This window comes from Lissotriton helveticus, chromosome 2_1 (genome assembly GCF_964261635.1).
Source record: "Lissotriton helveticus chromosome 2_1, aLisHel1.1, whole genome shotgun sequence".
Lineage (NCBI taxonomy): Eukaryota > Metazoa > Chordata > Amphibia > Caudata > Salamandridae > Lissotriton > Lissotriton helveticus.
Genome location: NC_136059.1, coordinates 395,457,878 through 395,470,122, shown reverse-complemented (window position 1 = coordinate 395,470,122; position 12,245 = coordinate 395,457,878). Strand labels below are relative to the sequence as shown.

General features: G+C 43.9%; 1 protein-coding gene across 2 annotated transcripts in view; it reads right to left on the bottom strand.

Moving 5' to 3' along the window:
• CCDC152 (coiled-coil domain containing 152) overlaps window positions 1-12,015 on the bottom strand; it is an 880,762-nt gene extending 868,747 nt beyond the window's left edge. For both annotated transcript variants that reach the window (XM_078675028.1, XM_078675029.1), the window contains exon 1: window positions 11,914-12,015. In XM_078675028.1, coding sequence (XP_078531154.1) covers window positions 11,914-11,992 — 79 coding nt within the window. In that variant the 5' untranslated portion in view covers window positions 11,993-12,015. The remainder of the gene's footprint in view (window positions 1-11,913) is intronic.
• Between the last annotated feature and the right edge of the window lie 230 nt (window positions 12,016-12,245).

The window sequence follows — 12,245 nt, the reverse complement described above, 5'->3', positions numbered from 1 at the left end:
AAATCGGAGTTCACACCTGCAATACAAGCGACTCTTTGTACATTATTAAGTCGATAATCATCTCAGCTTTCAACTTAGTGTACTAGGAGGTTAGGGTGATGTCTGAATTCACAAGTAAAAACTTGAGGCATGCTGCAGAGAGGATATCCTGATCATCTGCTTGGGGAAAAAGTTGGTAAAGTTGTTTCAACCTTTTACCTGTAAACAGCCGTCTGTTTACACTAGAGTGTGTAATTCTGTGGTCAAAGCATGTCATGTTGGTCCAGTATGCGCCATGATGGTTCCTTGATAAAAGGGGCTACTGCATGCATACATCTCTTTATAAATTCTCACAACTCACTGATACCCGTCAACGTAAGGCAGACACAACAGAGGAGATCCTGCATCACCACAAGCTCTTCAAGCACCTCACAGTTTCACAGTAGTAATGAAAATCATTAAATATACAATACCCAAAAGAATTTGAGCAGTGGTCATTTTGACTGTGAGCAGGAGAAATATGGGCTATTTCATGATTTTACAAGTATTAAGGATATTGGTTCTTGTATAGATGCTTCACAGTCAACCTCTTATTTGTTCCACACTGAGGCTGAGGTTACAGATTCAGCCTTCTGTTTCAGACTCACTATATCAAGGAGGATCTCTATGTCGAAGGAGGCTTGATCCCGTAGCGAAAGACACATCATGTTTGGCTTTCTCCAGAGCACCAGGAACCCTCACAACAGCTTAGTCTTAAATAGCGCTTGGCCCAACAATGCAGTTGACATCACATGTGGGCCACTCATACCAAACCAAAATCATTAAGCAGAGAGTGAACTCTGATAGGGATTGTGAAACTTTGCATTGCAGGCTAATATTTAACTAGGCAATTTAGAGAAATATAAAGGCTTGTAATGATGAGGCATTAAGAACAATTAGAGAACCTCTGTTAAACAAACAGGGGCTCCAGGTTTTTCTCATTTAATGCTAGCACAGTGCACTGTTCAACTGCCTGTTCAAATGAGACAGCAAGCCTATATTTGCATTCCAATGGAGGGACCATCCCCAGCATAGTATACAGGTGCGTACCCCTGCCCAAAATGCCAAACTGCAAGTGAAATTAGAAGCCTGAATTTTATTTTGGCCCTAGCGTCAAGCTAATCAAGCATGTGTGCAGAGGGATAAGGTTGTCCCTGACAATGCGAGCTCCAGAACCTGTTCTGTGAGGTATAGGGGTGCACCAAGCATTCCCTCATTTGAGCCAGTCAATTCGTGCCCTGTCCAAGGATGTACCACCTAACTTATGGCGGCAGTGTACTTTGTTTTCAGGTCTCGCCTATGCATCGAGCAGGCGCTGCATAGGAGGAGACCTTAAGTAATCGATTCAGTTTATGGCCCAAAAACGTGCACACGTTGCATTGCTTTCAATGGCAACGCGTGCACGTCTGGCGATTCTCTTGCGGGAGCGAACTTTTGAAACCATCGGTTTGTAATTAACAGATGGTTCTTGCTTGCTCCCGCAAGGGAAAAAGGCAGAGGCCGCCTCCTCTCTCCCCTCCCCCTGCTGTCTCCTTCTCTTTCAGCACGAGGTGCGCGCGCTTGTTCTGAAGGCCACTGGCATACTTGTCTGTTTTTTTATTTTATTTTCATGGTGCATCTTAATCATACCCCCCTACTCCCGACAATGTTTCAATACATAAATGGATTTCGCTTAAAGGCTGAGCAAAGGCGAGCTCTGCCTAATATTCCTCTAATAATGAAGATTTTATTATAACTCAACGGAACAAATTTTATCGCACTCCTTAGAATGATGAGCTGAGTAGTTAGCCCTGCTGGTTTTCACACCTGTGCCGTGCAGGAGGTTACACAATTGTTAGCACTAGCAGCCGATTGATACGCAGAGCTGAGCTGTCCCAAAAACGTGCATGCTTTGCATTGCTTTCAATGGCAATGCGTGCACGTTTGGCGATTCCCTTCCGGAGCGAACTTTGAAACCATCGGTTTGTAATTAACAGATGGTTCTTGCTTGCTCCCGCAAGGGAAACAGGTGGAGGCCTCCTCCTCTCTCCCCTCCCCCTGCTGTCTCCTCTTTCAGCACGAGGCGCGCGCTTGTTCTGAAGGTCGCTGGCATACTTGTCTGTTTTTTTATTTTATTTTCATGGTGCACCTTAATCAAACCCCCCCTACTCTCGACAATGTTTCAATACATACACTATTAAAAAGGATGGGAGGGGCGCCAAAATGGGTTTCGCTCAAAGGCTGAGCAAAGGCGAGCTCTGCCTAATATTCCTCTAATAATGAAGTTATTAGTATAACTGAACGGAACTCATTTTATCGACCTCCTTAGAATGATGAGCTGAGCAGTTAGCCCTGTTGGTGTTCACACCTTTGCCGTGCAGGAGGTTACACAATAGTTAGCACTAGCAGTCGCTTGATACGCAGAGCTGAGCTGTCACATGTGTGTTTTCTCCTGTAGATCAGTGCACACTTGCTGGCAGAAAGACACGTGCCTGCTCCTTGTAGTTCACCCACAGGCGCCATCTTGTTATTCTGTGCAACCCTGGAAGCCCTATAGACCCCTCCCGCCCGCACTGTCTGAAACTCAAATGGGCCGATTCTGTGGCCGCTGTGGCAGGCGGGTCCTAGACTTTGTGATACTACGTCAGTCAGCCAGCACATGGAGGGGAGGACGTGCTCTGAAGAAGGCAGCTGGCCCTTTGTGGTCCACGGTGGGATGGGCTTGGTGCAGCGGGAACAAAGCTCAGAGGATTCCCTCCTATGAAATGCTCTTTAAAACCTGAAAAGAGGGAAACTGCTGACTCGTTTCAAGCCCCACTGCAGACGGCCCGAGATTTTGTCAAGCCCCTGCACATTTCCTCCGCTCCTTTTCTTCCTCTGCACATGCACTTCAAGGGATGTGTGAGGGGAGGGGTGGAGTTGTCACATGATTAAAGGGAATTATGAGCACGTGTGATTCACCTTGTCCTGCAGCTGCGTCATTTGCTTCAAGCTCTGTCAATGAACCTCTCAGCCTGGGCCTGCATTTACCTCTGGTACTTCTGCACTGAGACTTACAGGCTACTCTGCCAAAAGCTCCCTAAAAGCGCTCTGATACCCTCGGCTCTAGCCAGCGCTATAAAATACTCTAAATAAATAAAATCCTGCAATGCAACTCTGCCAATGGACCTCACCACTGAAAGGATGCACTGTTTTCGTTAAAGAAACTACAATTAGGAGTCTAGTTTGAGGGTAGAGGCGATAGAAGCGAGTGTCTCTGTGGCATCTTGGGCAAGACACACATGAAGCAGCTGGGGAGTGGGTACTGGGATCCTGCTTTAGGGGGGCTTACACATTTCAGTGACTGTGTCTCTGAAGAGAGCTCTTCACTGATGGTCTGTGACAATCTTCTCTCCTGAGGGGTTGAGCTTTGCCCTCCTTTGCCATGTAAGCTGACAAGTGATGGCATTGCCATGGGAGCGGAGTGAAGGTCTGGAGTCAGTGCGAGGTCAGTGGTTGGCTCAGGAGACAGCAATGTCCTCCTATAGGAGAGAGTTAATAGCAATTAATCTCTGGGGGTAATGGCTAAACACTTATAAGGTCCCAAAGGCGAGACCTATTGGCTATGACGATGCTTGTTAAATCTACTGAGTGACCATTCCATTTTTCTGTGAGGATGCAATCTACTGACCCTTCCTCTTTAAAATTCAACTTTGATGCGAAACCCAGAAACTTGAGCTGACATTACATGTGCATGCCAAATGTGTGTAATGTGCAGTGAGCATGTGTTATATGCATGTATTGTGTGAGTCCAAATACTGGGGCCAGTGGGATCCATTTTGGATGCCACTGGTGTAACATGGCACACAATGGAGGATGTGGGTTTCTTCTCCAGACAGAGGAAGTGTACTACCCGAGTTCTTATTACCTGAGGGTGGAAAAAGGGCAACCTTTAGAAAAACAAGGAGGTCTTCTTTAGCAAATAACTGCTGATTAGTTGTTTTTGAGCCCTGCCATTCGATAGTAAAGGAATGGGCCTACTCAGAGCTTATTCCAACTGGTAGATCCAAATTCACTGCCTTCTCTCTCTCTCTCTCAGCACATGTACAACATCTTGAACCGCCACCAGATATGGCTTTCTTAATCAAAATGTATTTTCTCGGAAAAAGTTATTAAGTGTGTGTTAGACTAACCTGCGGGTCATAGTTGCAGAAGTTATGGTGGCAAGTGACAAGTACACAAGGTTCAGGGTCTGCGGACTAAGTCACTCTGGATTGCGGTGCAGAGGACTTTATCCAGTGTTTCCTGCTTCACGTGGGTCTAGGTACACTCTCAGAAAAATATCTTGTCTACCTTGTCAGTCATCATGTTGGATCTTACGGGGTTTGGGAGTTTCTGTGACAGCTTGTCAGAGCCTGGGACTTCAACTGCTAGAAAATGCTGTTATCAGCAAAGAGACAGATTCAGATCCTGGCAAGCATCAGTGAGCAGGAGAGACTCAACATTGGTAGCAGAGGAAGCGTTGCATCTATCCAGGAGAAAAAGAATTACAATCTGGAATTTAAAAGGTGAGATTATGAAAGTTATGACCCTAATCAATGTTTCAGGGGACATGATGATTGTGTGCATATTCTGAAAGTTTCTGGAAGGAACTCTTTGTAAGTTGATATTGTAGAAAGCATTTGTTGGACAAAGACACAGGTGTGCCCTTTTTGAAAGATTTTCTAACAACTGGTAATGGCACATGGCACATGAAAACGTGTGAGTCTGTGAGGTGTGTATCTAGGACCACCGATTGGAGCTAGATGAATAATTTACTGGTCTGAATACTCAATAAAGAGATTTTACAGAAAGAGGGGTTCTGGAAACCACAGGACTATAAAAGTGTGAGTTACTTGGTGTTGGAAAAGCCCTCTGTGTAAATTATGATTATAATTGGTTCTCCATGATTGGCATATTTGATTTACTGGTAAGTCCCTAGTAAAGTGCACAAACTGTGCTAGGGCCTGTAAATCAAACTCTACTTACAGCACTAGTTGTGCCACCCACGTGAGTAGCCATGTAAATGTGTCTCAGACCTACCACTGTAGTGTCAGGGATGGGTCATTTGTATCGCCCGACACATTAAGATTTATTGCAAGGGCAAGAAGTTTTAATTACTGTTTTGTCCGAAGGGCAAGTAGACTGTAAATTATGGACTGAGATCAAACTATCCTCTGACCCCTTCAAATTAGCAGTCCGTGTCTCGTCCTCAGTGTAATCACCTAACCCAGGCACACGAGTCATGACACAATTTATAGCAGGATGCAGAGGAGACTATTTTTGTTTATATAATTTTCCACATGGAGCTTTTGCAGCTGGAGAACACTTCCAGCAATGGCAGGTAAGAGACAAGCTTCTTTGCTCCTTACTTTTACCAGACTTTTTAAAAAACGTAATTCACCCTTCTGATGGTGCCCTTTCTTGGCTGCACCCTTGGGCCTCTGTGCTGAACCCAGGTCGCTCTCCTCCGCTCCCCTCCCCTCCCCTCCCCTCCTCTCCTCTCACCTCCTCTCCCCTCTCCTCCTCTCTCCTCTCCTTGCATCTGAGGCTTGCATTAAGGTGCTTGGGATTATTTTGTCATGCGATTCTTGGGCCCCTCTCTGCGCACATTGCTTGCTGTCTGTGCTTGAAGTCTCAGCCTCTTTAGTGTCAACCAAATCTACATTAAAGCACCTTACTTTCCCTGTGGGGCTCTCGTGCAGCCCACAGGCCACCCCTGTTGCTTTCATTTTCACGAGCTCTAATTTGTAAACCAGTGTCTGCACTATGCTCTTTTCTTTCCCCTGTGGCTCTGCATTTTTTCCTTCACCAGCACACAGGAATTGGAGGCCAGAAAAAGAAAACAGAAGGGGCAAGGCAGAGTTTGCCAGAAGGCACGTTTGCAGTGATATGTTTTTACCACAAACTAAAAGCCCAAACCTTACTGTCTGTGATATGATGTCACCAAAATCTTGCACCTAAAGCTGGGAGGCTTTATATGCTGTTCTGTGCAGCTCCAAGCATGACTTTAAAGCAGCACTGGGGTGCTAGACCACGGGTGATTTCTTTAAGTCAGAAGAAATGCCATCCATTAGCATCTGCTACATGATGCGACCTCAGGCCCTCACAATGACTATAGCCAGGGCCACTGGAATTGTGCTTGAACGTCCGCAGTATTTGCCACATAATCCATCATCTGCTGCACAATTTGTTTCTAGCTCAAACGATAAAGTTACTAAAAATGCGACTGCGTTTTGCCACGTAGTGAAAGCCTCTTTGTAAAGCCGGACTGGTCACCTTTCTGTTGATTATTGCTGTATTTGGATGTTCACCTCATACTAACGAGTTGCAATCAATGCCCACAGGGTGTTACCAAGTTTGAAAATGATGAAATAATAAACGAATACTATTACAAAATGTGCCGAATTATGTCACATACTTTGCAATTTCTTGCTGCATAATATACTCAAGCCTGCCACATAATTTTGTCCTCTCTTGCTGCATAATTCCAGTGGCCCGGACTATAGCTCTGGTCTGACTGACAACAGGCGTTCCCATATCCCACATTTTACCTCATTTACAACAATAACAGGCAAGTCTCTGAAAGCTCTTTTTGTCCCTACTACCCTTAGCAAACACTTTTAAAGTTAGGCTTAAAAACAGTGTTCCGTTGCTGTTTAGCAATTTACTGCAGTGTTAGGTAGCTCTTATTAAAATGAGTTAACCTTTATGTGAACACTGCTAATCTTGCAAGATTAGGAAATGGAGGGCCAGAAAAAGAAAACACTTGCCGAGGATCACACAATGTAGCTAAGTGGGGGTGAGTCTAGGTTAGAGGCTCAGCACTCTCATTTGGAAGCTGATAAGTCACAAGAAGCTGGTGCACTGCATGCTAAGATAAGGCAGGTATGTGGAATGGTTACCTCAAATGTACCGGGAGGGGTAAATGAACAAAGGAGCATGTATGGCTGGATAGTGTGTTTATGCAGTAAATAGAAATGGACTTCTTAAAAGTGTACAGAATAAAGCGGACATAGTAACGTAAATGTGTCCAAATAAATCCTGCTTAGAGTAGATAGGTTGGTGAGGCTCTCTGTTGCAGAGGTAAGGTCTGTACCCCAAGGCAGTGAGGAAGGATTGTTTTTTATGCTATTGGAAAGTAATCACATGCAAAGCAAGTGAATAGACTACATGTAGAATGTTCCGTTAAAAGCTGCGAAACTCAGAAAGAGTTAACGTTACAAACCTCTCCGGAGATGCAGCAGAAGAAAGTGAAATTGTTCTTATGCTGTGTGCTTTAGTTTATATCAGAAATCACAAAATGCCATCAACAGAACCTCCCCTACTTTACACACCAACCACATCAATCTGTGTTAATGACACTTCCTTTTCATGTTTACTATCACGGCACGCTGTCATTTTTCGAATTCCCTGTCCAACTTGTCTTTGTCTTGCTGTCTCAACCTTCTGCCATTGGTCTGGTGCCCAGTCTAAACCTCATGTTATATTTCTTTCCCCATCTAAGTCACCTTCATTCTCTTCCTTTTGGATCTAAATCCTCAAACATCTCTAGACCACGTTTACTCTTCTTTCTTTTGCTCCCAGTTGGATGCTCACCTCTGTCCCCTCTCAAACCCCTGATGTAAAACCACCATCCCCCCACTTCCCCTCCCTACTGCTCTCCATCCTGAAAGTAAAAACGATTCACAAACTATTGTGGGTGGTCACCTCTACGATGTCTGCACCCATACCCTCTCAAAATGCCCCTACAGTTTGATAGGTCAGTCTCTATTCTACAGCTGAACAGGGGTATGTTTTGAAAACAAAACCGTTTTTACTTCTGGCTTTTTTTTAATAGACCCCTGGTTCTTTTTGCTAGGAGATTTGTCCTGCAAGCTACGTTCCTCATGTTTTTCCTGGGTTTCCTATTACACCACTGTATACTTTATTTAAAAAGCAAGTCACCTGACATGTTATTTTAGATCATGTGCAGGTCAGTATATGAACTGCCCTTGTATTGGTTCCATATAGCAGGCTGGGGCAGGGTAATTCACCTCTGACCTCAACTGTTCGTTTATGGTGTCCTTAAGGAGTGTCTGCCACTGTTTTATGACCCTGTATAACAAATTGAGTCTTGGGCTTGGTGGAAGATAATACTGCCCAGCAAACCAGTATTGAAGTGGACTTTCGAGCTGCTGCAGATTCTTTCTTTGGGAGGCTTAGATAGACGTCTCTGGTGCAGTAAAGATTCAAGCTTAGTGATTTATTTCACATGCAGCTGCAAAGGGCACTTCATTCCCTAATAATGCTCCTAGGACTGACTGTGTAATGTTGGTAAGACTTCTACAGCATAGGTCTAAGTGTGCCTCCCCACCCCAAACTTCCCGTTATGTATCACAATGTCAAAGATTGAGTCATCCAAATGAAAACCTTACACACTTTCAGAGATGATGTTTTGATCTAAGTGGGGCTGAAATCTGAAGACTCGTCCCTTTGGAAAAAAGGAATTGTCTCCTACCCTTGCCAGGAGAGCTAGAAATGTCATGCTTTCCTGAGCAGGACACCCTAATCTAGACATAATCACAGATCACAGTCATATCCACCCCTGACTATTGCATGACTCTTAAATGCATTGTGGGTATCAGTTTGGTTCTAGCCGATATGTGACTGTGTTTTATATTGTTTGTAAATACCTTATGCAAAAATGTTATCCTGTAAATATGGAATACAGACTTACACATTACCATGGTGTACATTATACTGGGAATTTCTGATTCGAATATGCAACCTTTGTTGATACTGTTCTCCCAAATGGAAGCTTCAATGTATTGAATGTCTAAAACGCACAATCTACAACCTAATTTACACTTTTGCCTGTCTCTCTTATTGATTCAGTAAAGAGGTAAGGCAAGTAGATTTTTTTGCAGGACAAGTAGATTTCTATACAATTTTGTCCCTTGGACAAGTAGATTTTTTAAACAATTCCACACCCCTGAGTGTCTTTGCATGCAGTTTTAAACGGCCACGTCGACCTGGCAAGAGTACCCACTTGCCAGCCCCTAACCTTCCCTTTTCTCGCATGTAAGGCACCCCTCATGTAGGCCCAAGATACCCACATGGGTAGAATGCAGTGTAGGTAAAAGGTAGGACGTGTGCTGGTGTGCTTTACAAGTCCTGATAGTGAAATACTGCTGATTTCCTTTACACTATTGAAAGACTATCTGTCCCATAGGCTAACATGGGAGTTACTTTGTAACACCTTGCAAGTATAACTTTCCATTGGGACAAGATAGCGAAGTTGAGTTTAGGCTTTCTGATGTCCGAATTTAATAACGCATCTTTTTAGAAAGATGTTTTTTAAATAGTGTTTGAAAATGGAACTTTTAGAAGTAGGAATTTTCCTATTTAACCATTCTGATCGCCTCTGCTCTTTTGTGTATTATCTGTCTGGTTTTGGATTGACAGCGGCTGGAGATGTGTGTTCACTGCAGTCAGCCATAAAGGGGGTTGAGGTGTCCTGCCTTTCCTAGGTGACTCATACTTGAGCTGAATAGACCTTGGATTCATTTAAAGTGGTGGGAGGAGTTTCACTAGCACCTGAATAGGCAGTGTCTCCTCTGCACAATGCTGTCTCCACCCCTTGTAGTGATACTGCTCCAGAGCGGACAGAACAGGTTTGGACTGGTCTCGGAGATCCTTGCCACAAAGAGAGCAAAAACAAAATGGGGTATAAGTATCATCCTCCATGCCGTGCTGGAACTTTTTTCTCCCGTTCCCATTGCGATGCTTGTTTTTCAGTCACAGCCAAGGGAATGGTAAAAGACCGTCCGCCTTACACGAGTAACACTCGTAATAAGGCGGGGGTCCTAGCGTGGCTTTGGCTGTGCTGTGACGGCAGAAAGCAGGCGCAGCACCGCCAAATTCGAAATTAGGCCAGTCTTCTAGGAACTACTGATAACATTAGTAAGTAGAGTTTCTGTACAATAATCATGAGGACAGGAATGTAGTTCAAATATGTTAATAAATGTGTGTCTGTTAAATAAGGCTCTTTAAACCCTCTTCCAATACCAGAAGTAGGAATTCCACCATCCTTAGTCACAGGACACTAAACCAAATCTAAGGTAGGTTCTTTTACTTTACTGTATAAATATTGGCAATTGCATCAAAAAGAATCTTGACTAAAGGCTTCCAATCTCAACAGGATCTAGGATCCAGAGCCCCATCACTTTACCCCCTGCTGCTCATTCAGTTGCAGCTTATATTTTGAGATTCATTTCAGGTGGCTGTTCCTGGGTGTGGGTGGTATGCTTCCGCTTAAGTATCAGGGTCTTCCTGACAGTGTGAACTTAAAAACTCCAACCAGGGTAAATTCCACAATGGCTGGCCATTTGCGATGTCTCTGGCACGGTCTGACCTTTGGGATTTTCATATTTTTTAATGATGCTACTCATCAAGATTATTCTTTGCTTTCCCATTTAATGACATCTGCCCTGGTTATACGTTTTACTTCCATCAATTCATTTATTTTCATTAAAACTTGGTTTGATCCTTAAAGCGCTCCATTTTTTTAATACTGTTGTTTGCTTGGTTTATTGAACACATCACCACACATGCTTTCATTGTAGAGCCTTGATGTTCAAGTGAAGCACCAACGATGGGCCTTAGTAAGAGTGATTTACCTTTGTGAATGTTACTGATTAGCATGTGGGGAGCTCAGAACTGGCTATATAGCAATGTAGACTCTATTTTGCATACCCTCACATCGCTGGCTTTCTCAAGAATATACCCTCTCTTTCGCATATCCACACAATAAGATACTCTTTCTTCTTTCAGAAAAATAAATAAAACACATATTACTAGTCTACTAACTATTTAACTCAAATCATCGGTTCCGGAGTAAGGTGTTGGTTACCACAAACAGCTTCAACAGTCAATCCCTCGTCAGGGGTATTAAGTGCTATCTAAACACAATATACAGATTACACTGCACTAGCATGAAAGAACTATTAGACTGTCTGTCAAGTAGATTTAGACACCAGGCAAATATTGTATGTACGGAGTTGTTGCGTGTTGAGGTTCTGTTCATAAAAAATTGGGATGTCGTGCAACACCCCCAAGTAGTGCATCTTCAAATCAGTATCTGCAATCTAAATTGTAAAAGCCTTTCGGGAAATAGTCACATACCGCAGCTGGTATATTCTGAACTTCATCAAGGTCACTGTTGGTGTGAACATTCTCAGTAAATAGTGAAATACGCTTTTGCATTCGACATTACGTTACGAAGAAGAATACATTCAAATTGGGGAAACGTTTATCAGCAAAACTTTTGTTTATTTGAAGTTGTGAAATAATACTCTATGTTCGATACCTAATCCGCTAAATGATGTAGTTCAGGTCCAGCCTGATACCGAGATACGATTGCTTCACTGCGGGAGACGACTAACCTCCTCATCAGCAGCAATTGAGGTAACCAAGCTGCCAAAGCTGCAAGATACGTTATAATTTATGTGGGGCCGCTCATCCCAGTCACCATTAAGCAGGTGCTGGCCCCTCAGTCACAACTATGCACAGCACACCTCAAAGTTTTTGGTGAGCAGAGTCCCGACTGTATAACCGGGGCCAACTCCACGAGATTTCTGTATAATTGCATACGAAATATCTGACGGAAAATGATGTGTTTGGGGGTAGATTGAAGGGACTGAGAAGGAGTCAAGAAAAAAGTGCAACCGAGACCCTAAGGGAGGCCAGCGTCAAGGCCCTGACAGAGGCAGAACGACGCAGATGAATAATATACCAATTGAGAAGACGTAGACCTTACTATTGAGAAACCCGAAGCCAACAAGACGGAACCAAAGTCTAATAGTGTGTAACAAAAAAGGAGAGATATTTACTGAAAACAAGGCCGATGGTACAAACCTAAAATGCAACGTACTATAAAGACTGCCCGGAGAAGGACGCAGACGCGGTATTGAGAGGTGAAGGCCTCGGAGCGCATGACGCTTTTGACGTCACTAGAAATGAAGGCAGACGCCTAGAGGCGGGTAGGAAAGAGAAGAAAGACTACTGTCCAAGACGTAATCCCGATTTTGCTCTCAGATTGAGGCTCCCGAGGTGCAGCGCGATCCTAGAGCACAACAAGGTCAGCAGAGCTTGACGAACGTGATTACATGATTAAGGAGAAACCAATGGAGCAGGAGCATACATGCCAAACATTTTTAACAGGAAAATGCGATAGGTCTCGCCTTTGC